Source organism: Pantherophis guttatus, chromosome 16 (assembly GCF_059756535.1).
Source record: "Pantherophis guttatus breed Tessera chromosome 16, ASM5975653v1, whole genome shotgun sequence".
Lineage (NCBI taxonomy): Eukaryota > Metazoa > Chordata > Lepidosauria > Squamata > Colubridae > Pantherophis > Pantherophis guttatus.
Window position 1 is genome coordinate 11,972,016 of NC_142078.1, and position 26,967 is coordinate 11,998,982.

The 26,967-nt window shown below is 41.5% G+C and overlaps 1 protein-coding gene across 1 annotated transcript in view; it reads left to right on the forward strand.

The window, feature by feature from the left end:
• The window catches only part of CNTRL (centriolin), a 44,966-nt gene that overhangs the window by 776 nt on the left and 17,223 nt on the right, over nt 1-26,967 (forward strand). Inside the window, exons 2-26 of the mRNA XM_034416631.3 lie at nt 1,863-2,088; nt 2,938-3,062; nt 3,223-3,353; nt 3,868-4,009; nt 5,352-5,538; nt 6,548-6,741; nt 7,035-7,154; nt 8,534-8,756; nt 9,694-9,803; nt 10,357-10,551; nt 12,944-13,097; nt 13,266-13,486; nt 14,304-14,480; nt 15,434-15,556; nt 15,951-16,093; nt 16,880-17,087; nt 18,235-18,414; nt 18,541-18,720; nt 19,594-19,710; nt 22,099-22,237; nt 22,385-22,527; nt 23,426-23,573; nt 25,010-25,305; nt 25,909-26,114; nt 26,482-26,674. Of these exons, the coding sequence (XP_034272522.2) occupies nt 1,896-2,088; nt 2,938-3,062; nt 3,223-3,353; nt 3,868-4,009; nt 5,352-5,538; nt 6,548-6,741; nt 7,035-7,154; nt 8,534-8,756; nt 9,694-9,803; nt 10,357-10,551; nt 12,944-13,097; nt 13,266-13,486; nt 14,304-14,480; nt 15,434-15,556; nt 15,951-16,093; nt 16,880-17,087; nt 18,235-18,414; nt 18,541-18,720; nt 19,594-19,710; nt 22,099-22,237; nt 22,385-22,527; nt 23,426-23,573; nt 25,010-25,305; nt 25,909-26,114; nt 26,482-26,674 (4,248 nt within the window). The 5' untranslated portion in view covers nt 1,863-1,895. The remainder of the gene's footprint in view (nt 1-1,862; nt 2,089-2,937; nt 3,063-3,222; nt 3,354-3,867; nt 4,010-5,351; nt 5,539-6,547; nt 6,742-7,034; nt 7,155-8,533; nt 8,757-9,693; nt 9,804-10,356; nt 10,552-12,943; nt 13,098-13,265; nt 13,487-14,303; nt 14,481-15,433; nt 15,557-15,950; nt 16,094-16,879; nt 17,088-18,234; nt 18,415-18,540; nt 18,721-19,593; nt 19,711-22,098; nt 22,238-22,384; nt 22,528-23,425; nt 23,574-25,009; nt 25,306-25,908; nt 26,115-26,481; nt 26,675-26,967) is intronic.

The window sequence follows — 26,967 nt, forward strand, 5'->3', positions numbered from 1 at the left end:
CCAGGCTGTTGCAAGAGAGGCAGTCCCCATCAGTCTCCCCCAACCCCAAGGCTGGCTAATGGGAACTGTAGTCCAAAGCGTCTCCTATACTCTACACATAACTGTAATTTTTTTCTTAAAATTATTTTTTATATTTGTATTTTCTACTAATTTTTCAATTTTCTGCTTGGCGCGGGTCCTTCCCACCTAAAATTCGACCCCTTTTTTCTGTTGTTTTGTTTGCATCTTCTCCACTATGTTACAATCTTGCCAGGCAGCCTTTAGTTTTGTTATTTTATTGTGCAAATATTGAAATTGTTATTTTTTTCCCAGGTATTTTTTTTTAAAGAAAAAAAAATCCAGGACTGGTATGTTTTGCTTTGCTTTTTAGGGATTCTGTTTAAATTGTTACAATAAGAGTTTTTGATACATGGTATCTTGCCCCTTGAAAGAAATCCATCCAAATTTGAAACTCTTTCTTCCTTTTTCTATTATAGGAACTCTTCCCACCCCCAGTTCAATGTTTTCAAAAGAAGTGCTTGTTCGAAAGTGCAAAATAATAAATGTCTGTCTTGGTTGTATTTATTAATGGTTAAAATATGGCTTATGGAATTAACCAGATTTTCTGCCCTTGAGTGACACTGAAATATAAATTACTCAGAGCACCCTGAAGTGGATGACATATTAGAAGTGAGTGATTGATTCCTTGTATTGGGCAAACCCAGTTACAGGTAGTCTTCTACTTACAACAATTCATTTAGTGACTGTTCAAAGTTACAACAGCACTGAAAAAAGTGACTTATGACCATATTTCACACTTATGACCCTTGCAGCATCCCCACGGTCAGTGATCAAAATTCAGGTGCTTGGCAAGATCACCTTTTGTGATCTTCTGACACACAAAGTCAGTGGGGAAGCCAGATTTGCTTAACAACCGTGTGACTAACAATTGCAGTGATATACTTAACAACTGTGGTAAGAAAAGTCATAAAATGAGGCAAAGCTCAACAAATGTCTCACTTAGCGACATAAATTCTGGGCTCAATTGTGGTCTGTAATTCAAGGACTACCTGTACATCAAGGCAAGAGAAACGAAAACAAAAGAGCGACTGATATGTTTTTCCTGATTTTAGTTTAAGCTACTTTCCAACAATGACTGGCTCTTTTGTATACCAGTAGAAACATGCCCAAAGGAAAGAACATAGAAACCATCAAAGGCACATTTAAAAAAAAATTAAATAACAAAATAAAATTGAGGCACTGCTTTCATAAGTGTCCATCTAAGTAGAGAACAGATTATGCAGAAATAGCTATACGCCTTCCAAACACAAGCTCAGATCTTACTTTCAAGGCAGCTGCTTCCCTCCTAAAGGTAAAACTGTGGTCTCTGGCTTTATCTTTAAAAAAAGTAGTTCTCATTTTGCCGATTCAGATGAGGGTGTCATCTTGATATCTGCAATCTAGGCTTGTAATCGGAGACTTCAAGGTAGGCAACACAAGCAAAATATCGGGGTAAGCACTGAAGGGATTTCTTGAACAGAAATCCCTTCAGTAAAGTAAAGTAAACAGAAATTTCTTTGGAACTGCAAAAGCTTTACAGTTTTTTAACTGTAACATCTGCTAAAGTCTTTATGCGCTGAAGGGGAACCACAACTTCCGGAAAAAAGGCATGCAGTGAGTAAGCAAAGATGGAGCTGTAAAACTAGACCGCCTTGGGGAACATGTCTTCTAGTTGATTTCCCTTATTATGAAAAGTTTGTGCAGGGCAGGTTAATACTTTGGAGGGGAGCCGGTTTAAAAGTTGCTGACTTCTCTCATTTTACGGTGAAGCAGCTGCTAAATTGGTTATGCCGCTTGGAAAGCACAGATCTCTTTCCTTTCAGCTTTTTGCCGTATGACATGCAGAGGTCTATGCGATGAGGAGAGGCCAGCCACAGAAAACATCCCTGGGGAAGCCACAGATGTCTCCGTCCCGCTCTCGGAGTCCAAAGTCTCCTGCAATCATCCGTAGCAGGTCATCGTCTCCACTGGACACAGAAGGAATTCCGTCGACCCATCAGCCAACGGGTCAAAGATATCAAGGAGAGGTAGATCGAGAAAGCGATACAGGTATTGTAATAATCAGTGATGGATTATATAAAACGTTGCAGCTTTCCTGCAGGGACTTTGCTTAAGAGATCTAAACAATGGCTCTTTTATATATTTTTTTAGAAAAATACACTACAGATAGTCGTCGACTTACAACCGTTCATTTAGTGACAGTTCAAAGTTGCAACTGCACTGAAAAAAGTGACTTATGACCGTTTTTCTACGACCTTTGCAGTATCCCCATGTTCACATGATCAAAATTAAGACCTTTAGCAACTGACTCTTAGTTATGATGGTTGCAGTGTCCTGAGGTCATGTGATTCCCTTTTATGACTTTCGGATAAGCAAAGTCAATGGATTCACTTAACAACTTTGTTAACTAAGAAATGCAGAGGTTCACTTTACAACGGTGGCGAGAACGGTCGTAAAATGGGGCCAAATTCACTTAACAGCTGTCTTGCTTAACAGAAATTTCAGCTGTGGTTGTAAATCAAGAACTATCTGTACTTCACAATTCTCTTTTGGCTTATCAGTTCATCCGATATGAATATGATTTCTATCCCCAGCATAAGGATTTCAGGCCAGTTCACCCATTTGAAGTGGGTGGAGAGGAAGTGTGGTGCTTTTCTCCTGCTATTGTGCATTAAATGTTTGATTTTAAAGTTTTTATATTGTGTGGCACCAAGAATGTTAACGGAGTTAACAGAGGCCGCTTATATGTTTAGTACAGTGTTTGTCAACCTCAGCCATTTTAAGATGTGTGGACTTCAGCTCCCAGAATTCACCTCTATGGCTTTGATAATGCTTAGATTGTTCCTTGTTCAGTTTCTATGTCACTTACTACCTCAAACACCTTGCTATTGATTTCAGATGGCAGTCCAGGTATCCGATACATAACAGAACCTCTTCTTAAAAAGCTCGCCAAGCAAGAGAATCTGGCACGCATAACCGCTCTGAATCTTTCTCTTGGTAAAGATGGAGGGAAGAAATTTAAGGTTTGTGTCTGGTGCTTTGTACTTTAACAACCATCAACCACAGGGAAATAAGAGACTATGGGAATTCTGCAAATAAACCTGATCTAAAGAAACACTTTCTAATGCTTTATAGTGTGATTGCAGAGCTGAATAGATGAATCCATATTTTTATTCCTTTCAGTACATAGAAAATCTGGAGAAATGTAATAAACTGGAAGTCCTAAATCTCAGTCATAATCTGATCGAAAAGATTGAAAAATTGGATAAACTTCTGAAGTTATTGGATCTCAACCTCTCTTTCAATAAAATAAGGTGAGCAAGAAAAAAGAGTGAATAATTACAAAACAGATTACGCTTTTCTTGAGGTTTTTTTAAAAACCAGATAAGGCTATTCCCATTTTTTAAACTTGCATCAGCCAAAGACTAACGTGTCGCAAAATGAGAAGGATAAACTTTCACATTCTTTATAAACAAACTCCCGATAGTTTCTCTCTCAGTTTCAGTTTTCAGTATCTTAGCACTTTTGTGGTAAAGGGATTCAAGTACACGGAGGTAGTCTAAGAAGTACATGGAAAAATAATATGTAACAACAAACCAATGTATGTCAGCAAACTTCCTGTAAGTTTAGATGCCCTTGTATTCTTGTAACTTCGTAGCTTTTTATTTAAGCTGGGCTGTTGTTCAGTTCTTCTAATCGTAGCCTGCAGAGTGGGGAAATGTTATCACAGCTCTTCCTTTGTATAAAAACTATAATTGATGTTAAAATCCGAACCTGTTCCTCACCTTAATATGCCGGATTGTCAACCCATCTCTTTTTTTTGTCCAGTAAAATAGAAGGGATTGAACATTTACACAGTCTGCAGAAGCTGAACCTGGCTGGGAATGAGATTGAACACCTCCCTGTGTGGCTGGGGAAAAAACTCCGGTCCCTTCGCATCCTGAATTTAAGAAAAAATAAAATCTCATCAGTAAGTGATTTTCCACCCTACAACAATGTATATTAATAGAGGATTGGGTACCATTGTAGTTATTGTGATTGTTTAAATCCTTCCCACCATCTGACAATATAGCCACCTCTGAAAACAGTTCTGCTTGGAATACTAGCGATACCTTTACTGACTGTTAATAAAGAGCCCTGGTGGCTCAGTGGTTAGAATGCAGTATTGCAGACTAACTCTGCCCATAGCCACGAGTTTGATCCTGACCAGCTCAAGGTTGACTCAGCCTTCCATCCTTTCAAAGTTGTTAAAATGAGGACCTAGATTGTTGGGGGCAATGGGTTGACTCTATAAAATGCTTAGAGCTGTAAAGCACTGTGAAGTGTTATATAAATTATCCTATTCCTATTCTATTCTATTCCCTATTCCCTATTCTATCGTATTTCATATTTCTATTCTATTCTGTTCTGTTTATTCTTATTCTACTCTGCCATGCTGGCACAGTGGTTAGAATGCAGTATTGCAGGCTAACTCTGCCCACAACCTGGAGTTCAGTCCTGACCGGCTCAAGATTGTCTCAGCTTTCCATCCTTCCGAAGTCGGTAAAATGAGGACCCAGATTGTTGGGGGCAATATGCTGACTCTGTAAACCGCTTAGAGTGGGCTGTAAAGCACTGTGACGTGGTATATAAGTCTAAGTGCTATTGCTATTGCCAGAAGAACCAGCTTCCAAAGTCATGGGATAACCAGTTGCAGAATCCTGCAGAAACTCACTATAAATATATCTTTGCTTTCTGCTGGAAAACAAGGACGGGGTCACATAATTTGGGGTAAACATTCCCTAAAGCTAAAAAAAAGAAAAAGAAAATGTACTCTCCTGCACAAAGAAGCATTTTGTGCGTCCTTAAAATGCTCTTCGTTGGCTTCTATTTTTGGTTCTCTTGCTGTGTATTTGCAAAGCTCTATGAAAGTACTATATTAGAAAAAGCGGGTATTCTTTTTTGAAGATTTCCCTACTTTAGAATTCAGCTCAGTTTGTCTTTGTGTAGCATTCACACAGACTTCTTTTCAGTTGTATCTAGCCAATAGATTTTTTTTAACTCCAGAAATTGAGTTATAACATGAAGCGCCATGCTTGATAGAACATCTTAACTGGTTACATCAATTTCTATTCAGTTTTAGCATAAAAGAACCATTTAGCTTATCATTTCATGGTCTGTTGCATTACTTATCTATAGTAGAAAACTTAACCCTAACTTATGCCTCAACATCTAATACTTGTGCCTCTTTATTATTTATTCCATTTATCTATCTATCTATCTATCTATCTATCTATCTATTAAATTATTAATTGTGTATTATTTCCTTTCAGCTCCACGAAGTAGCCAAACTGAAGCCTCTTAAAGATTTGACTTCTCTGTTCCTGGCAGACAACCCGGTGGTAAATCTCCCTCACTACCGTCTCTATACCATCTTCCATCTGAGGTCATTGGAGGATCTTGAGGGCCAGCCGGTGACGAATTGTGACAGGGAGGAAGCCCTTGAAAGATTTAATTTAGGTAAGTAAGTGCCAGTTCGAACTATCATTATGCATTCAGATAGCTTCTTCTAAAAATATATATTATATTGCATTAATATTAATGAACGTATCTTTTTTTGTATGTACGCTGAGAACGTATGCACCAAGGCAAATTCCTTGTGTGTCCAATCACACTTGGCCAATAAAAAATTCTATTCTATTCTATTCTATTCTATTCTATTCTATTCTATTCTATTCGGTGGAACCCCCTTATGTAGAAACATTTAGGATTGTAACAAAATGAACTGTTCCAATTTTTTTTTAGGCTGTAGTCATGCTTTTATACAGAAAAGGGTTGTTTCTGGCAGTTGGATGGTAACCCACATTATATGTAATTTATGGCAGGGTGGATTGTGATTTAAATCACAATTTAAATCACTAGTAAAAAGGATTTAAATTATCTCGATTTAAATCATAATTTTTAAAGAGCAATTGTAATTTCTGTCCCGCAGCAGCTCCTCCTCTGACCCACTACTCACTGACAGTCCCAATATTGCAGACTCACTGACAGTAGCCTCACTCTACATAACTAAGATCCATTTCATACTGAATAAACTAAATTATTAATGTATCTTAAATTGAAAACTATCTTTAGATAGATTTTTTACTCCAAAAGCATTTTATTAAAATAAATTTGATAAAAATAAAAAAAAAATCCGATTTAAATAAAAAAAATTGATTTAAATTTCTAAAAATCCTATATTTATTTATTTATTAATTAATTAATTAAAAATCATCGATTTTTATCCACCCTGCAATATGGTCTATCTGAGATACAAGAACTTGTCAGTAAATAGCCTCACACTGTGTAACAGGCTTCCCTCAGCCTTGTCTTTGGCACCAGCCCTTCCTACCTGTTTCTCTCTCTCAGTTATAAACGAACATTCGGTTTGGTCTGCCAATCCAATTTGCATTATTTATTTGCTTTCCTGCCAAGAAGAAGCTGAACGTGATTTTGTTTGTTTTTCTGGCTTGCTTGCCTTTTGCAGAAGAGATAGAACACCTGGAACATGACCTGGAACAGATGACCAAGGAGATAGAATGCTTGCAGAACAAACAGTCTGGTTTGCTAGAGCAAGTCCAGCAACAAGAGGAGCAGAACAAATCCTTAAAACAGAAGCAAGAGCAGCAGAAACAGAGCCATAAAGACCTGGAGACCGAACTGGAAACCAAAAATGAGTTGGTAAAGCAATGTAAATGGGTGTTAGTCAACCATAGATCCTATTCTAAGGTTATGGATTGCTTGCAGACTTGATATGAAGTTAAATTCTTTATGTGATCCACTGTCCAATATTTAACTGTGTTTTTATTAACTATGGTTAATAAAAACCATAGCCTTACACGATGCGTAAACTAGTTTGGCCTGTAATCCAGTCTCACTATTATGCTGTGACCTTAAGTTACTGCTTGTATGTATCCACATCTTCCTGAAACTGACGTTGCTTTACCACCACAACCCCCTCCATTTTCCATTAGCTGAAGCAGAAAACCGTGGAACTGACTCGAGCTTGTCAGAAGCAGTATGAGCTGGAACAAGAATTGGCTTTCTATAAAATCGACGCCAAATTCGAGCCGTTGGGCTATTATCCAGTGGAGGTAATTCTTGGAAAGGGGGTGTTCTGATTTTCGGCAGTCTAAAATTTTGTCTAACTTAGGAGCCCTATTTCTGGTAGCCCCGTTCTTAGTGGAATGACCAGAGAAGAAGGGCTTAAACACATTAAGTATGTGCCGAGATGATTGGATTATTTCTTCCTCTGTTAATGATGGCACTGATGATGTTACCTAGTTGGGTAATGAAACGTCTGCAAGAAAAAACAACAAACTCAAAGAGCACCAAGAACTCTATACTTTTTCCTCTGGTTCACTGCAGACTTATGGAAGAAGTAATAAAAAGAGTCATTTTTGGAAATGGACCACATTTTCATGGTCTATGAAACTGCAGCCCCAATACATGGCAGGGTATCTTTTCATCCTGGGAGAGAGTGAGAGGGTAATACTTATTTGTGAGGCTCAGCGTAGTTGAAGCCTCTAATATAGACTTCCTTGACCCTGGTTACCTTCTGAAGTGCATGTCTCAAAGCCCCACGTGTTAAGAATGGGCCAAGTCAGGAGGTAAAACATGGAAGTATCAAAGCTGGGGAACACCTTTTGAGTGCTTTCTTCACTCTGTCTTATATTTTTCTGAACCCTAAAATAAGCGCTTGGCCTTCTTGCCATGCACTCAAAAGCCCGATTGGGCTTATTATCAGGGGATGTCTTATTTTGGGGGGAACAGAGTATTATATGAGAATTCCCAATTGGCTGGCTGAAGAAGATAGAACAGAACAGAAAGAATGGAATGGAATGGAATGGAATGGAATGGAATGGAATGGAATGGAATGGAATCGAATCGAATCGAATCGAATCGAATCGAATAGAATAGAATAGAATAGAATAGAATAGAATAGAATAGAATAGAATAGAATTCTTTATCAGCCAAGTGTGATTGGGCAAGGAATTTGTCTTAGGTGTACATAAGGAGGGTAAAATACATTCATCAAGAATAAAAGGATACAACATTTAGTGATAGTCAAGGTAACTAATAAGCTATCAAATCGTACTAGGAAACAAGTAAAAACAATATAATTGAAAGATACAGGCAACAAGGTTATAGTCATAAGTAGGAAGAGATAGATACCAGTAAGAATGAGAAGAATAATAGTAATACAGTCTTAGTAAATGATTTGACAGTGTTGTGGGAATTAGTTGTTAAGCAGAATGATGGCATTCAGGAAAAAAAAATCCACAAAAGTGTAAGGGGACTTGTCCAAAGTTTTCTCGTTATTTGTTTAATTGAATAAGAATTAATAGCAAGATCCATTGGTTAAATCAAAAGTAAAATAACCTATCCAAAATGTCTCATGGTTCAGATTGCTGGATTTACAGATGATCTTCTAACATCCCTGGTGTCTCCTGCATTATTTCTCCTGTTTTAGGATGTTGAATTTGACAACGTACCAGGTGAAAGTCCTTACATCGGCAAGGCCAGGTACAAAAGGAACATGTTTGCTATGGAGGGTTACATCCCCAGAAAGGCTCAGCAGATGCAGATGGGAAATCTAGAGAAGGAGGAGCATCAAGAAGCCCAGCATCTTAAACAGAATCTTCTCCAGTCGCTCGATGAACAGCTTGAAGAGAAAGAGAGGAAGATTAAAGAAGGTATCAACAGCTTTCCTTTTCCTACCTCGAAATCATGAGCAGTGAGCTTAGGCCTCTGTACGTTTGGGTGACCTAGAATAGAATAACAGAGTTGGAAGGGACCTTGGCAGTCTTCTAGTCCAGCCCCCTGCTTAGGCAGAAACCCTACACCACTTCAGACAAATGGTTATCTAATCTCTTCTTAAAAACTTCCACTGTTGGAGCATTCACAACTTCTGGAGGCAAGTTGTCCCACTGATCAATTGTCCTGACTGTCAGGAAATTTCTCCTTAGTTCTAAGTTGCTTCTCTCCTTGATTAGTTTGTACCCGTTGCTTCTTTTGTCCTGCCCTCAGGTGCTTTGGAGAATAGCTTGACTGCCTCTTCTTTGGGGCAGCCCCTGAGATATTGGAAGACTGCTATCATGTCTCCCCTAGTCCTTCTTTTCATTAAACTAGACATACCCAATTCCTGCAACCGTTTTTCAAGTTTTAGCCTCCAGCCCTCTAATCATCTTTGTTGCTCTTTTCTGCACTCTTTCTAGAGTCTCCACATCTTTTTTACATCGTGGTGACCTTTAGGAACATTTGATTGATGTTGATCTATCAATAAATGAATCAGATCCCTTGTGATCACAGAGATGACCTGAAATAGACAGCTCTTCATCTCACAGGTTTAGCCAGCATGGTAGATTCCAGTAAGACGCACTGAAATAGCTTGAGAGGGTATTCAGATTTAAAGTCAAATTACATGGCTCTTTGGTCTTTCTTTTTAAACCCTTCTCTGATCCTTAGCAGCCTCTCAAATCCTGTGCCTTTTAAAGCCTTTTAAAGCTTTGGCAGCAATTATTATCTAAACATTAAAAATGGTTTGCTTTTCTAACAGGAGAGAAATGCCTTTCACATCACCGGCATCTAATCCGTTTCAACTGAATCTTAATTTTTCATGTTTTTTTCCAGCCCAGGAAAAATTGGCCACACTGCACAATGAAGTCGCCCAGGCAGAGCAACAGGTCTTAAAAGTCACTGAGGAGCTTAAACAAGTCCAGGATGCGGTCGCCCAGAAAAAGGTATGAACAAATGGGGAGCATGATGACCAAATCTAGCTATGCTTACCCAACGTGCTAAACCATGTTTTCGCTTTGCCATTCATGTATTGCGTTGAACCCAATACACCAAAGATAAAAAAAATGGTTTCATGCGAGACATAACCTTAGTCTTTTTGTGCCTAAAGGATAAATTTCAAAATTCCAGTTTACGGCTCTTAAACTGGGGAAGTGAGAACATGATGCTTTTCAGAGCCAAACATTAAAACCATCCTTCATCTGGAATGACAATAGCAACACATTTAGCATTTTATCTTCCAGTTTCGTCATTTATGGCAATGTTGCTGCGTATAAAAACACAAGACTGACCCAGAAACCAACAAAAGCCACAGTCCTGTGCACTTATATTTGGAATTAATTTCCATTAACGTTGACGTCTAAGCAGGAATGGGAACCCCAATTTCTGAATGGCAAGAGATTCCAAGTTTTTATACCTAAGCTTCTAGCTTGAGAATCTCTTGCGTGCTCATTCTTCCCCAGGTTTCTTTGGTTATATTCTCTGCATTTTCAACTCCAGGTATCTGAAGCAGAAAAGGATTGTTTTCGGCAGCAGCTGAGCAACAAGATACGTCTTGTTCATCGGCTGCAAGAGGAGGCTCTGGAACTAGAGGGACAGATGCAGAAACAACGACAAGAAATGGCGGAAAAGGAAAAGGAGCTAGAAGGCTTGCAAAGTTTCCTAGATTCTCTGGATCCTAAAGACCCAAGACATGTAAGTGTGTACATCTTCCTGTTTTAAAATGGGTTGCTTTCTTTTTAACTTGGGATCTGTTCTGTCGAAGAAACTCAAATCAGCTTTTGAGTTTTTGCCAATTACGTCAGTCAGATGCCTCTGTTTATTGTCAGATTGCTGGATGTCCAATGGGTTTGCAGGAAGTTTAGATGCGGTCCGATCTACCCAGAGTTCCTTTAGCAAAAGCCAACTTTCATTAAGCCAAATTTTTTAAAATTTTATTTTGGCAATTGCGGAATGTCGCAAATTACTTTAGCGTTGATCGTTTGCAAACCAGCCCATCTAGCTTTTCGATCCCGTGAGGGTGAATACTTGTTGTCCCAAACTAATTTTTTGTGCGCCAGGCCACAAAGCTCCCGACAGAAAACCTTGCCAAGATTGCAGCCTTCCCAAACTGACATCCCTCCCACCCCCCATGCTTTCGAAACAAAAGGAAGCTGTTTCCTCCAGTGGCCGGCCTCTCTCTCGGAGAGCAGAAGTGCCTGCTGCCACTCCTATAGCTGATTGGCTGCCGACAGGCAGTTTCCTGTGTTGTGATTTAAAGCAAACAGGGCAGAGCCCAATTAACCGAGACAAGCAGGGATTGGCACGCACGTTCCCGCTGGGCAAGCGTCATAAAGAATCTCACACGGTCTCTGGAGCTGGTTTCTTTCAAAACCACTTCCTCGCCCCAAGTTGCAACTGTCAAACAGCGGATGATGCGCCAGACGAGAAAAGAGATTAGGGGAACTGTGTCCCAGTTAAGCAACTCCTTCCGTTGCTGCATTTTTCTCCCCACAATGAATTTCACATGCTGAGCGGGGAGGGGAAAAGGAGACGAGACAAAGAAAGCAGTGTAAGTTTTCTCCTCCTCCTCCCCCCCCCCCATCAAAAGACTCTGGAGGCAGCTCAGCAGCTGCAGGGACTTTGAAGGGGAGTTGACAGCATTCAGCGGTAGATAGACTGTAGAAAAAGGAAGACGGATCTAGCGTGATTGTGGGTGTGTCAACAATGGCCGAGAAGCTTGGTGAGTGTGCGATCGTGCTCAAGTGAAACGTGCTTCGATCTTTTTTTGCATTGCTTCAGGGAATCTGGAAGAGTGTATCTTGAAATCATTGCATTCTTGGAATCAGTGTCATTACGGTTTTGCATTTTTAAAATCATTGCTGGATGCTACAGTTATGTAAAGGGACCGTTTGACTAAGTATTGAGATTCCTCGTTGTTGTTTTTTAACCATTGCTTTTATTTTGGAAGTTGACAGTCCAAACAATCATTTTTTTTTTTTCTTTTTGCTATTGATATAGAAATAGCCAGGGACGTGGTGGCTCAGTAGCTAAGACGTTGAGCTTGTCGATCGAAAGGTCGGCAGTTCAGTGGTTCGAATCCCTAGAGCTGCGTAACGGGGTGAGCTTCCATTGCTTGTCCCAGCTTCTGCCAACCTAGTAGTTCGAAAGCAGGTAAAAAATGCAAGTAGAAAAATAGGGACCACCTTTGGTGGGAAGGGAACAGCGTTCCGTGCACCTTTGGCGTTTAGTCATGCCGGCCACATGACCACGGAGACATCTTTGGACAGCGCTGGCCTTTGAAACGGAGATGAGGACTGCCCCCTAGAGTCGGGAATGACTAGCACATGTGCGAGGGGAACCTTTACCTTTATTAGAAATAGCCAAATACAGGACAGCGATAGAAATTGGTAGTCTGGAACCCCAGTTTGTGAGGGAATCAAGTATGCAGAATCTACCTACAAACTATTTTCTAAGTCAGTGCAAATGGAGCACTGTAATAAAACCTGCTATCCGGACAGTTTAGGTGGGCTGTTAGCTGTCAGGAGATGTTGTTAGAATGGGTTTTGTGGTCTTTAAAAAAAAAAACACCAGTTACTGCATATAATACTTTTGTTAGCTGTTGAGGGTGTTTGGTTTTCATTTTCTTGCATTGCTTTGAGCTGTCATAGAACATAGAATAATAGAGTTGGAAGCAACCTCAGAGATCTTCTAGTCCAACCTCTGCTCAAATATACGTCATTTCAGACAAATAGCTGTCCAGTCTCTTCTTGAAAGCCTCCAGTGATGGAGCATCCACAACCTCTGAAGGCAAGCCGTTCCACTGATTAATTGTCCTCACTGTCAGAACATTTCTCCTTTGTCCTAGGTTGCTACTTTCCTTGATGAGTTTCCATCCATTGCTTCTTGTCCTGCCCTCAGGTGCTTTGGAGAATAGATTGATCCCCTTTTCTCTGTGGCAGCCCCTCAAATATGGAACACTGCTATCGTGTCACGCCTAGTCCTTCTTTTCATTAAACTAGACATACTCAATTCCTGCAACCGTTCTTCATATGTTTTAGCCTCCAAAAGATCTTTGTTGCTCAACGTCTGCCCATTCTGTCCCTAGGCTCATATGAAGGCTCAGAAAGCAAGCAAAGAGCAGCAACTCGACATGATGAGGAGGCATTATAAGCAACTGGAAAGCCGCCTGGATAACGTGCTGTCCAGGATCGCCAATGAAACGGAAGAAATCCGGGATTTGGAGCAACAGCTTACAGATGGTAACCTTCTCCTTTGCAATCCTCTCTTCCGTCCAAAACCTTTATGGCAAACTGGCCATGTGTGCCTCAGATGTTACGGGGTGCGGGTGTTTATTAAGCATCAATAAAGGTTTTGTTGCAAGAAGCATCTGGGGTAGCTTGGGAATTGTTATTAATATCTGTTCGCAGGTCAAATTGCAGCCAACGAAGCCCTGAAGAAAGACTTGGAAGAAGTCATCCTAGGATTACAGGAATACCTCGAGAACATTAAGAGTCAGACGAAGCAAGCGACCGATGAGTGCAAAGACCTGCGGAAAGAGAAGGAGGCTTTGCTGAAAAGACTGGAAGAGGTAGAGGAAGAGAGGAACCAGCTGGAAATAGTTGCCATCGATGCCGAAAACCTCAGAAAAGTGAGTTATGAAGACAACTGTCTTTATAGCCTTGCCATTCAAGGTTATAATTACCCTTACCAGCTTCGGCAATGTGTTTTGATCAGATCCCTTTCTTTCTCTTTTTTTGACTGAAAATCGCACCAAGTAAAGGATAATATTTGTAGCTCAGGGTTGAAATGAGGGCTTCTTGGTGCTCTCCAGCCTAGCACCGATGATGTTACCTAGTTTGGGTAACGAAATGTGTGCAAGAAATCAAGCAAGCTCAGAGAGCACCAAGGAAACTGTGCCTGTCAGATCTAGAATAAAATAGAATAGAATAACAAGAGTTGGAAGGTGCTTTGGAGAATAGCTTGACTCCCTCTTCTTTGTGGCAGCTCTTGAGATATTGGAACACTGCTACCATGTCTCCCCTAGTCCTTCTCTTCACTAGACTAGCCGTGCCCAGTTCCGGCAACCATTCTTTGTATGTTTTAGCCTCCAGTCCCCTAATCATCCTGGTTGCTCTTCTCTGCACTCTTTCTAGAGTCTCAATATCCTTTACAGATTAACAGAGTTGGAAGGGACCTTGGAGGTCTTCTAGTCCAACCCCCTGCTTAGGCAGGAAACCCTACACCACTTCAGACAAATGGCCATCCAGGCTCTTCTTAAAAATTTCCAGTGTTGGAGCATCCATAACTTCTGGAGGCAAGTTGTTCCACTGATTAATTGTCCTCACTGTCAGGAAATTCCTCCTTAGTTCTAGGTTGCTTCTCTTCTTGATTAGTTTCCACAATCTACATTGTGCAATAGTGTGGACAGGTTGATAGGAAGAATCCAAACGTACCTTTGATTTCAGGAAACTGCGAACCTGGAACGGGCTCTCCAACAGCAACGTGAACTAAACGAGGCTTTGCAGGAAGCCCAAGGAGAGATCAGCGCTTATGAGGCTGAGCTGGAAGCCGAGCTGAAGACTCGAGACACTGAAGCCAGCCAGCAGAAGGAAGAGCTGGAGAATTTAAAGCAGATTATTCAGGTAGGCAAACATATATAGAAATAAAGGCCCCCGTCATCTTGTTGTCTGAAATCAAAGTTAGTAGCTCTCCAGCTTTAGAATTGTTAGTGGGACCTTCCCGAGAAGTGATGTTTTAAGGCAGGGGTCCTCAAACTTTTTAAACGGGGTCAATTCATGATCCCTCAGAATTTGGGGGGGGGGGGTGGACCGGTGTCATGTGACTGGATGGGGGTGGCCAATTGAGCAATCTGGTAAATGATACACATAAATTAAACTTTAATTTGTTTTGCTCCTAGGGGTGGAAAGCAGGTTAGTGAAGGGATTTGGCTGCCTTGGGGGGGGGGGGGTGAGGGACTTCTGTTTCTCTCTCCCTCTCCCTCCCTCCCCCTCCCTCTCTCCCCCCTCTCTCTTCTTCCTTTCCTCCCTCCCTCCCTCTCTCTGCCGCTCTGCCTCTATATCTTTGTCTCTCTCTCTCTCTCTCTCTCTCTCTCTCTCTCTCTCTCTCTCTCTCTCTCTCTCTCTCTCTCCTTCCCTCCCTCCCTTTCTCTCTCTCTCTCTCTCTCTCTGTAGGCCAGGGAGGCGAAAAATGGGCCCACATGTCCCATTTTTGGTCTCCTCAGCCTCCAGAAGGCAGATGGGGATAGGTGGGGCGATGTGGGTGGGGCAGCCTCATGGTCCCGCGCAGGCCAGATTAATGGCTTCCGCAGACCGTATCCGGCCCATGGGCCTTAGTTTGAGGACCACTGTTTTAAGGTGTCAAAGATATTCTGGACAGATTTATTTCAACAAAGGCATTCTCAAATTCCATTCCGATGGAGGTTGAGAAATGGGAACTTCATCTTCAGGGCCTTTAGATACAAAAGGTAAATCAATATTCAGTAGCTCAATTTTGGGGGGACAGGTTGCTTCAGTTTCCTTTGAAAGATTTGCTTTCTACCTCATTTTTTTTTTTCTTTTCTGATTGGGGGTTACAGGTGGAACAGTCTCAGCTTGTCAAGGAGAGGCAGGCCTTGGAGAATGCTTTGGCCAAAGCACAATTGTGCGAAGAGAGGGAACAGGAGAATAACCAGCTGCTTTCCCAACTCAAACTGCTGCAGGTAGAATATTTTTTCCCCAATTGCCTTCGTAGCTCTTTTCCTTCGAAGAATTAATATTAGCCTGATGAATGTTCAGTGAAAATCAGTTGTGTACCTGTCTTTTCTGGTTATTCAGGTCTGTTAAAAATTAACAAAACCTTTATATTAGAGAAATTATTATTTGTTGTAATAACAACAAAGCAGTTGAATGACAAAAAAATAAATAAATCTTGTTTGCAAATGTGCGGCACTGTTAATGTTCTGATGAGATGTCTGTAGGTTTTATTCTGCGACCGAAATGAAAATAAATAAATTTCATCTTTGTAATGGTGCATTGTGATCTTTCAAACCTCTCTCTCTCTCTCTCCCTCCCTCCCCCCGTCTCTCTCTCTCTATCTATCTATCTATCTATCAGAAAGACAACCATCTCTTGAGGCAGCAACTGAAAGACACACAGGAGCAACTGAATCACACAGCCGATAGCTTAATTCATCCCGAGGAAGTCTCAGCTCGTGTGAACGAACTCAAACAAAAGTTGCGGACTGGGACAGAAATCAGGTGCGATAAAATCAGAAGAATCCTAAATCCATGGGTGTCAGATCTGCCCCAGTCTGATCCCTTAGGGAAGGAAAACCCTCGACTCCCATTTGGTTGAAGTGAAAGGTACTTTTACTAAGAGATGCCTGTTGCAGTAAAGTCAGGCGGAATCCTTCAGTCCTGTCCCTTCCCCCATGACAGATCGAAATCCAGCCAATGTGATGATGTCGTCGGGGTGTTTTGGGAACACTGAGGTATTTGGGCTGGTAATTTTCCATGCTCAGGGCAAACGGCCTTGAAGATGCCTTGAACTGTGGTTCCACGTTGATCTGCTTTTCTTCAGCTGTCATCCCCTTTTACAAATTCCCACACAATAGTGCATAGAGTTTTACTGCCCATTTGTCATCGTCCCCAACCCTCCCCCCTAGTCCTTTGATGGCAGGACGTCAGTGCGGCGCCAAGCCGAAGGTGGACCTGACAATGGGAATGGAAGATACATCTGGAAAGACTTGGGTAATTCTAGTCCAAGGCAGCCCAATGAAGCTTCTAGGTGTGTTTACACATGAGGAGAGGCATTTATTTTCCTTTTGAAACTTTAGGGTGTTTACTTTTTAAAATCCATTAAGGGTTTTTCCTGGGGAATCACGTCTCCGCCAAACTTTAGAAATGTGGCGGATTTCCCCTTTTTGCCTTCCACTTCTTCTTTATCCTCATTTTCCCCGATAGGACGTTCTTTATTTATTTTAGTTTATTGTTTAAATCTCCCATAACGTTTCATTTTTTTTAAATTTTGCTTTTCTACAACAGGTGCCATAACTCGAAGGACGTATTAGGGAAGAGCCTAGCGGAGCTGCAGAAACAGTTCGCCGAGATCTTAGCTCGTTCCCAGCAAGAAAATGAATCGGCCCAGGCCAGGGAGAGAGAGCTCCAGAAAGAGATGGCTACTCAACGGGCTGAGCTGGAAGAAGCCCAAGAAAAGTATAAACTGGCCTGCAACAGAGCTGCGGAAGCCAAAGTAAGAAAAATGAATGAATGAATGAATGAATGAATGAATGAATGAATGAATGAATGGCAAATTATAACCAGTGGGAGGAAAGGTCACTCAGCATTTTGGCAGAAATCTTTTATATAAATAATACGTTATTTTTATGGGACACTTTTTCCTCAATTCTGCAACTAATATTCTGCAGAAAATCTTTGGCTTGATCCTTAATCCTTTGTTGTTGTTGTTAGTTGCGAAGTCATGTCCGACCCATCGCAACTCCTTGGACAACGTTCCTCCAGGCCTTCCTGTCCTCTACCATCCTCTGGAGTCCATTGAAGCTCATGCCGACTGCTTCAGGGACTCCATCCAGCCACCTCGTTCTCTGTCATCCCCTTTTTCTTTTGCCCTCAATCTTTCCCAGCATTAGGCTCTTCTCCAGGGAGTCCTTCCTTCTCATTAGGTGGCCAAAGGATTTGAGTTTCATCTTCAGGATCTGGCCTTCTAAAGAGCAGTCAGGGTTGATCTCCTCTCGGACTGACCGTTTGATCGCCTTGCAGTCCAAGAGACTCGCAGGAGTCTTCTCCAGCACCAGAGTTCAAAGGCCTCCATTCTTTGGCCTTCTCAGCCTTCCTTATGGTCCAAATTTCACAACCATACATTGCAACTGAGCCTTAATCCTTAACGGCATCTAATTATACAAAACTCTGTCTGTCTCATTATTATTTGGCTGCTTTCCTATTTCCTTGCTCTTTAACTATGATTTTGAAGACTTTAAGGCAGGGGTCCCCAACCCCCGGTCGTGAGACCCTAAGAGTATAGCTGAAGATCAGAGCTTCTCTATAAAAACAGCGGTTGACTTATAATTTAAAAAATGACAACTATTACAATTATTAATACAGCAGGAAAAATTGTGAGTGGGAAGGAACATGCTGATACATTTCATTTGATGTTTGTTTTAGTAAAATAAGATTTTTAGCCTGTTCCTTCCCACTTCTTCTCATTCTCACCTTTTAAACTAAAAAAAATCCAAACTTTTTTTTATTTTTGCATCAGTGGGAATGCTCGATATTGACAAGATACCTTGTTAATATCATTCACTGACTTTCCTTTGTTACTTGTATTTATCTAGATCCAATCCTTAGTATCATTCGCCCTTTTGTTTCTTGCATTTATCTAGATTAAATCCGAGAGGAGGCAGAACGAGGCTCGTGTCCAGCAGCTAGAGGGTGAAATCCAGCATCTCGTCGAAAAGCTGAAGAGCATGGAGGAAATTCAGGGCCTCACCGATCAGCAGCTTCAAGAAGCTGATGAGGAGAAAGAACAAATCCTTGCTGAGCTGGAAGACTTGGAGAATAAGGTGGGTTTCTCCTCTTGAAGGTCCTGGTTCAAGGTCCAAGTGAATCCTGGTTATTTTATTGTAGCTTTCAGCACTTTGTTTTGCTTTGCTCAAATCTGTTGAATGCACTTTTGTTGGTCTTTCCAGAAAAAGGCGGAAGACGCGAGGGCACAGCTGCAGTTCCACAGCCTCAGCAAAGAGCTGAAGGCGTTAAAAGAAGCCATTTCCGCTTCCGATAAACAGGCCACAGCCCAACTCTGCGCAGCCAAAGACCAGCTCCAGTCGCTTCATGGAACTGTGTTCAAAATCAATCGGGAACGTTCCGAGGTACGGTGCTGCAGAAACTCCCCACTCAGAATGGTGTCAACCAAATCCTCATTGCTTACGGAAAGGAAACCTGTGTTCGAGACCTGTAGCTAAGCAAACTTTATCATTATATTTTATCATTTATCATTATAAAAAAGGTAAAGGTTCCCCTTGCACATATGTGCTACTGTTCCTAGGGGGAACTCTAGGGGGCAGTGCTCATCTCCGTTTCAAAGCCGAAGAGCCAGCGCTGTCCGAAGACGTCTCTGTGGTCATGTGGCTGGCATGACTAAACGCCAAAGGCACACGGAACACTGTTTCCTTCCCACCAAAGGTGGTCCCTATTTTTCTACTTGCATTTTTTACCTGCTTTCGAACTGCTAGGTTGGCAGAAGCTGGGACAAGCTAGGGATTCGAACTGCTGAATGCCAACCTTTTGATTGACAAGCTCGGTGTCTTAGCCACTGAGCCACTGTGTCGCTTTTATCATTATATATAAACTTTATTTATATTAATGCTGGTGAATCCAGCAAGTCGTAGAGAGAGATTCCAAAGAATGGTGGCATTGAACACTGAGAGAGCATTGAAAGTCTCTGCAGCTGCTCTTTTGTAAATTAATTAAATGCACAATACCATTTTTAACTGTTTTTAAATGTTTTAAACGTTTTTAATTGGTAAATGAGTTTTTAATTGGGCCAAATTTATATATCTTTTAATTGTTTTTAATATTTGTTCTGCATGTTTTTTTAATCTGGCTGTACACCGCCCTGAGTCCTCAGGGAGAAGGGCGGTATAGAAATCCAATATAAAATAAAAAATAAAAAAAATCTGTAAAATGCTACTCCAAACTGATTTGGCCTTTCATCCCCCTTTCCATTTTCCTCCCAACTGAAGGAGCTTCAGGAGGCAGAAAAGTTCTGCATGCAGGCCACTCAAGCAGCTAAGGATCTGGCCAGAGCAGAGACAGAAATAGGACTTTTGCAGAAGCTTCTCAGAGAAAAAGAGGCGCAGGTATGTTATGTTTACATGTTCCTTTTCATAGTGGAGTCCTGGTGGCTAAGAAGCAGTATTACAGGCAAACTCTGCCCACCATCTGGAATTCGATCCTGACGGAGATCAAAATTGACTCAGCCTTCCATCCTTCCGAGATTGGTAAAATGAGGACCCAGATTGTTGGGGTCAATAGGCTGACCTGTAAATCGCTTAGAGAGCACTGTGATGCACTATGGAATGGTATACAGGTAGTCCTTAAATTACGACCACAATTGAGCCCAAAATTTCTATTGCTAACCGAGACATTTGTTGACTGAGTTTTGCCCTATTTCACGACCTTTCTTGCCACAGTTGTTAAGTGAATCACTCTAGCGGTTAAGTTAGTCACACAGTTGTTAAAGCAGATCTGTTAAACACCCATTGAGTTGGCTTGTCAGAAGGTCACAAAAGGTGATAAAATGAGCCCAGGACACTGCAAACGGTCATAAATATGAATCATTTGCCAAGCTTCTGAATTTTGACCACGGGGCTGCTGTAACGGTCATGTGAAAAACGATCCTAAATCACTTTTTTTCAGTCCCATTATAACTTCAAACAGTCACTAAACGAACTGCTGTAAATCGAAGACTACCCATATAAGTAAGTGCTATTACTATTGACCTAAAAACTGGAGTGAAAGATGCCTGAGGTGGAGGATGTAAGATGTTAGAATTTGGTGCCTCCCAAAGTCCTTTAAAATTGAAAAATCAATGACAAACTTCATGAGAAATATCTGTGGAAGATTTAGAAAGATCCCACGCTATCATTTGGCTGGATCCATCATGTCTCCTCTGCCCAGGGAGAGGATTCAAGATACTGTCTTTGACCCTGTGATCCTTCTTGGTTTTACATGGGCTCAGGGTGGATTTCATTTAAATCGACTTGATTTAAGTCACTAGTAAAAAGGCTTGATTTAAATCAGTTCGATTTAAATCATAATTTTTTTTTTTATTGCAAAAGTTTTACAATTACATTTTCACCCCTTTTTTTTTCACCCCCCCACCTCCCTCCCCAAACTTCCCGTCCTCCCTAACCCTCCCTAACCCTCCCCCCCCCAGACTTCCCTATTATGTACTCATAACTAATAACACTGATATACTGATATATATACCTGAACCCATCCCTCCCCCTACATAATTTTCCCTCTTTGTCTCTTTATATTAAAATATTTCTAATACATTGTTTTCAAATAAAAGCTATTTGATACTTTCTAATTTGGTATTTGTTCTGAACATATTCTATCCACCTTTTCCATTCCCATTCATAAGACTCTTGTGAACAATCTTTTAAATATGCTGAAATCTTCGCCATCTCTGCAAAACTAGCCATCTTCGAAGTCCATTCCTCGATAGTAGGCAAAGCTTCATTCTTCCAATATTTACCTATCAACAATCTTGCTGCTGTTATCATATACAATATTAATTTTGTTTCATCCCGTGTAAAACCCTTAACTATGCCCAATAAAAACAATTGTGGAGAAAATTGAATTTTTTTCTTCAAAACATTCTGCATGACCCACCATATTTTTATCCAAAAAGCCTTAACTTTCCTACAGGTCCACCAAACATGATAATACGTAGCATCCAAACATTCACATCTCCAACATTTTGGCTGAACATTAGGGTACATACATGACAGCTTTTTAGGATCTAGATGCCATCTATAAAACATTTTATAAAAATTTTCCCTCAAATTCTGCGACTGTGTAAATTTAACATTCTGAACCCAAATTTTTTCCCATGTTTCCAACATCACTGGTTCTTCAAAATTTTGTGCCCACTTAATCATACAATCTTTAACTAATTCCGTTTCTGAATCCCTTTCTAGCAAAACATTGTAAAGCCTTTTAATATGCATTGGACCTTTCTCTCTTATATGTCTAACCAATTCTAACCAACCGATTTAAATCATAATTTTTAAAGAGCAACTGTCATTTCTGTCCCGCATCAGCTCCTCCTCTGACCTGCTGTTGACTCACCGACAGTCCCAATATTGCAGAATATACAGTCTCATGCTACATAACTAAGCTCCATTTCATGCTGAATAAACTAAATCGTTAATATATCTTAAATAGAAAACCGTGTTTAGATAGATTTTTACTCCAAAAGCATTCTATTAAAATAAATTCGATAAAAATCAAAAAAATCTGATTTAAATTTTAAAAAAATTGTATTTAAATAAAACAAACCCCACTTTTTTGATTTTTTTTTTTTAAAAAATCATCGATTTTTATCCACCCTGCATGGGATTCAAATCCATCCACCAGTTTTTGACAGCATGTCAAAATCGGTCATGAAGGACTTGGTATGGGACACCCTCAAAAGCAAACATTTTCCACCCAAAATAAAATGCTTTTCAACCTTGCAGTTGGAATTGGAAAAGAACGATGCCGAGATGGCGGCTTCGCATTTTCAAAAGGAAGAGTGGGACAAGTTGAATGGGCTTCTGAAGTGGCAGAAAGCAGAAACGGACCGACTCCGCCGAGCCTTAGATCAGGCTAAAAACGGTTTGTTACTTTTCTCTTTGCTTTTCGGCAAACGTGGATGAATTTGCACTCTTCCACGAAAGAGTGCCCACAGAATAACTAACACGCTTAAAACAATAAGACAACCGACTTGCTTAAAACACACTGAATTTTTAAATTCCCTTGTAGGCAACAGGGCTGAAATTGAAAGCGTACTGGGGGAAATCGAAGGACTCCGACGTACGATCTCTCAGCAGAACGATACCATCGCTAGCTTCGTGGCTCCACTCCAGCAGAGTCAACATCTCTTTTTTGTGCCGTCATCATCCCAAGTATGAAAAACCATCACACCGTTTGCCTTGAAAGAGACTTTCAATCAAATCAAGCAGAGTTGTTTACAGGGGTGCCCCTTGTTTTCATAAAAAAAACATGGAGTTAGGAAGCATCATTTTATTTATTTGAGAGCTGAGATGATGGCGCAGTGGTTAGAATGCGGTACTGCAGGCTACTTCTGCTGACTGCCGGCTGCTTGCAATTTGGCAGCTCGAATCTCACCAGGCTCAAGGTTGACTCAGCCTTCCCTCCTTCCGAGGTGGGTAAAATGAGGACCCAGTTTGTTGAGGGTAAGAGGCTGACTCTGTAAACAGCTTAAGAGAGGGCTGTAAAAGCACTGTAAAGCAGTATATAAGTCTAAGTGCTATTGCTATTATTTCTCTTCATCCCGCCTACAGCCGGCTACTTCTCTCCACCTTGCTAAGCCGAAGTTAGATAAATATTTTGAGTTTTCCTGAGTGGAAGCCCGAACTAGGCCCAGCCAGTTTCTGTCATCCACAATTTCTTTTCAACAGAGCCCACTTTCCTTACAGATTTTTTTCTCTGCAGCCTGGTTATGTCTGTATGGAGAAGAGACCCATTCTCCAAAGAGAAGGAAAACTACAGCATCTATAGCCAGCTTTGTGAATTGACATAACTTGGAGGATTTCCATAACAAAATGATTCTAGCCCTTTTTTCCCTTTCTTTACCCCTTGTACATACAGATGTTTGCATATTTATAGTGCATAAGTCAGCTTCTGTAGCATAGTATGTTGCCATATTTTGGTAGAAGGATTCATAGTTATACAATGGGTGTTTTTTCTGCCTAATTGCAAGCCATTGGGGCCCTTCCCTCTAGGGAATATTTGTCTCAACTCAAGTTGGTTATTTGTTGTTGTTTATCTTCCTTTTCCAAGGCGTCTACTCCTGCGTCTCAGAGCACCAAAGATTCAGGCATTATCTTACAGTGTCCCGTGTCGACTCCCATCGTCAAACAGGACAGGAAGCTGACCGAAAGCAAGAAAGCACATTACCCTGCTGGCTTGCAGGAACCCTCCTCTAGCAGTAAGTCAGTTCAGCTAACTACCGTACTTTTCGACGCAAAAGTGGGTGAAAATTTAGGTGCGTCTTATAGACTGAATATGGGTGTTTTTAGGCTCCCAAGCCTTCCGCGTGTCGCGTTTTCACCCTCCCCGGCCCCCAGAAGCACTGCAGGCCAAAAACAGGCCCGTTTTTGGCAAAAATGTGCCGTACGGAGCATTGCCGAGTGCTTCTGGGGGCCCGAGCGGGCGAAAATCCGACACGCAGAGGCCAAAAACTATTTTTTTTCTTGTTTTCCTCCTGTAAATTTAGCTGTGTCTTATAGTCCGGTGCGTTTTATAGTCCGAAAAATACGATATCTTGCAAGTTACTTTCTAGAGAGAGCTGGCAGATTATTTGCCCAGGCGTAGCTGTTTGCTCCTAGGAGGGAGATGGGTGCTTTTAAAAATGGATAAATAAATAAAGGATCGTAATTTTTTCTTGCTATGTGCAGTATGTTACTGGGAACCAGTGAAAGGCAAAGACTGGGAATGCCTCAGCATGCTTCTTGACTTACAACAGTTTGTTTAGTGCCCGTTCAAAGTTACAGTGGCACTGAAAAATGTGACTTACGTCTTGTTTTTCACACTTACGAACTTTGCGGCATGCCCATGATCAAAATTCAAACGCTTGGCACTGGTTCATATTTATGACCGTTGCTGTGTCTTGGGGGGGCGGGTGTGTGTCACGTGATCCCCTTTTGCGACCTTCTGACAAGCAAAGTCAACGGGGGAGCCAGATTCACTTAACGTCCGGGTTACTAACTTATCCACTACAGTGATTCGTTTAACCACCGTGGAAAGAAAGGTCGTAAAATGGGGGCAAAACTCACTTAACAAATGTCTCCCTTAACAACAGAAATGTTGGGCTCAGTTGTGTCATAAGTCGAGGACTACCTGGATAAACCAGAGGTCAAAACCCAATACCATGTTTCCCCGAAAATAAGACCCTGCCTTATATTTTTTTGAACCCCGAAATAAGCGATTGGTCTTATTTTCGGGGAGGTCTTATTATTTTGGGGCACATGGAGCAAGACGGGGCTCCTCTTGCCGTCTTACCTGATTTACAGCTTTGTCTCCCTAACCCTAACCAGGGGAAATGGCGGGGACTGGCTGCGCATGCACTTAAATATTTTCAGGGAGGGCTTATTTTCAGGGAGGGGCTTATTTTGGGGGAGGGCTTATTTTAGCACATGTGCTCAAAAGCCCGATTGGGCTTATTATTTGGGGAGGTCTAATTTTCAGGGAAACAGGGTAACAATTCTTCTGTACCCATCAGCTCCGAAGTAATGTTCCACACGCTGTTCCTTTTTCTGAGAGCGCACCTCTTCGCTGTTTGTGTCTTTGTGTTCCACAAAAAATTCCTTATCCATGCCCTCCAGTGTTTAACTGGCATTCTTTCCACTGTGTCTCATCCTGAAGGGCACCAAGGTGATGGTGAAACCCTCCCCAGCGCTGCTCCTTGCGTCCTGCCTCCTGGATCCATCATTTATACCCTGCTGCCAGATGGCAACCCAGTGCCCCAGGGGACAGTGCTGTATGGCCTACAGCCTCCCTCAGCGCAAGTCAGCGGAGGCCCAGTTGCTCCCACATCCGTGGTCTACGGCTCACCTCCCACCGGAGTCCAGCTGCATTATGGTCTTCTTCCTGCTAACTATTCAGTGCCATTGGTTCCCCTGGGAATCCTTCATTGCAACATCCCCGACCACCGTAACTTGGTAAGAGGCTACATAATCGGGTTTTGAAACAAAATTCATTATCTTTGGATTTTATGTTGCAGCTGAGAGATGGGAGCCATCAACGTAGCCTAACCCCTTTCGTCCATTCTATCCATCAGTAATCTGGAAATGATTCATAGTCGGCTACCACATGACTGCCCAATAAGGATAGTGACAAATGTGTTGAGCCTTTTTGCTCTAGAACATAGAATAATAGTTGGAAGGGAGCTTGGAGGTTTTCTAGTCCAACCCCCTGCTCAAACAGGACACCCCAAAACAGAGTGGGAGAGTGGGCGGGTGGTGGATGGATGGATGATAGGATAGAAGGAAGGGAGAGAGTGTGTGTGAGAGAGAGAGATGGTTCTCCATTCTGTTTTTGAAAGCCTCCAGTGACTGAGCACCCACAATTTCTGAAAGTAAATTTCTTAATTCCAGGTTGCTTCCCTCCTTCGTTAGCTTCCATCCATTGTTTCTTGCCTTGCCTTTTGATGCTTTGGAAAATAATTTGACTACTTGTTTGGCGGCCCCTCAAATATTGAATCCTCTGATTGGATCGGGAGATAGAGAGACTCTAATGATGTACTTGGTCTCCATCGTTTGCAGGAAAATGATATCTTGCGGCTAGAAGACAGCATAGAGGCCTTGAGGTCTCAGCGGCACAAAGATGGGTCCTCCAGAACTTCTCGTGAACCTAATAAAGAGATGGAAGAACTGAACCAGGGCATACAGGACTTGTTGAAGGAGAAAGAAGAGCTGGAATACCAAGTCGCAGAGCTGCAGCGGGTAGCCCAGAAGAGAAGTAAACGCATGTGAGCAAGCTCTCTAGCAAAACACAATAAAGTCTATGCTGAGATGTTCCTCTGGGTGGAATCTCGTGGCCCTTTTTTAGCCCATTCAGCAAGAAACAGCTAAGAGACACAGTTTAGCAAGTTTTTCCTGTGAAGCACCTGTGATGTAGGGAGCAAGCTATTTTTTTTTTTTTGGTCTGGATGACTTTATCAATCTCATACTATTATTTATTCAATGAATAACTTTCCTTTCCTTTCAGAACTCTTGTTTACCTTAAAACTGATGTTTAAGGGATGGGATCAATTTAGAGCTAAGGACGACAGCAGAAAATCAGTGGTATTTTTTGGTACCTGTCTCCAATCCTTCCTTTCTTCCTCTCTGCTTTAGAGACTTGATCGAAGGGCGTGGGGACGCCCTCACTGCAGAGCTGGAATTGGAGAATTCGATCCAGTGCCATGAAAGTATCATGGATGAAATTGAATGCGTGGAAAAGACACTCCTGAAGCGACGGGCAGAACTCAGAGAGGCTGACTGTCTTCTGGCTGAAGCTGAAACCGAGCTCGAAAATACTCGAGGAAAGGTAATTTGAATATATTGATTTAAAATACCTGCTAGTGGCGTCCCACGGTTGTTTGTCCTATATTTTCTTAGCCCTTCCAAGGGCTGAATAATAGAATTATTATTCTTTGAGTAGTCATAAAAGAATTTAATTATAGAATAGAATAGAATAGAATTTTTTATTGGCCAAGTATGATTGGACAGACAAGGAATTTGTCTTGGCGCATACACTCTCAGTGTACATAAAAGAAAAGATAATGTTCATCAAGAATCATAAGGTACAAAACTTAATGATAGTCATAGGGAACAAATAAG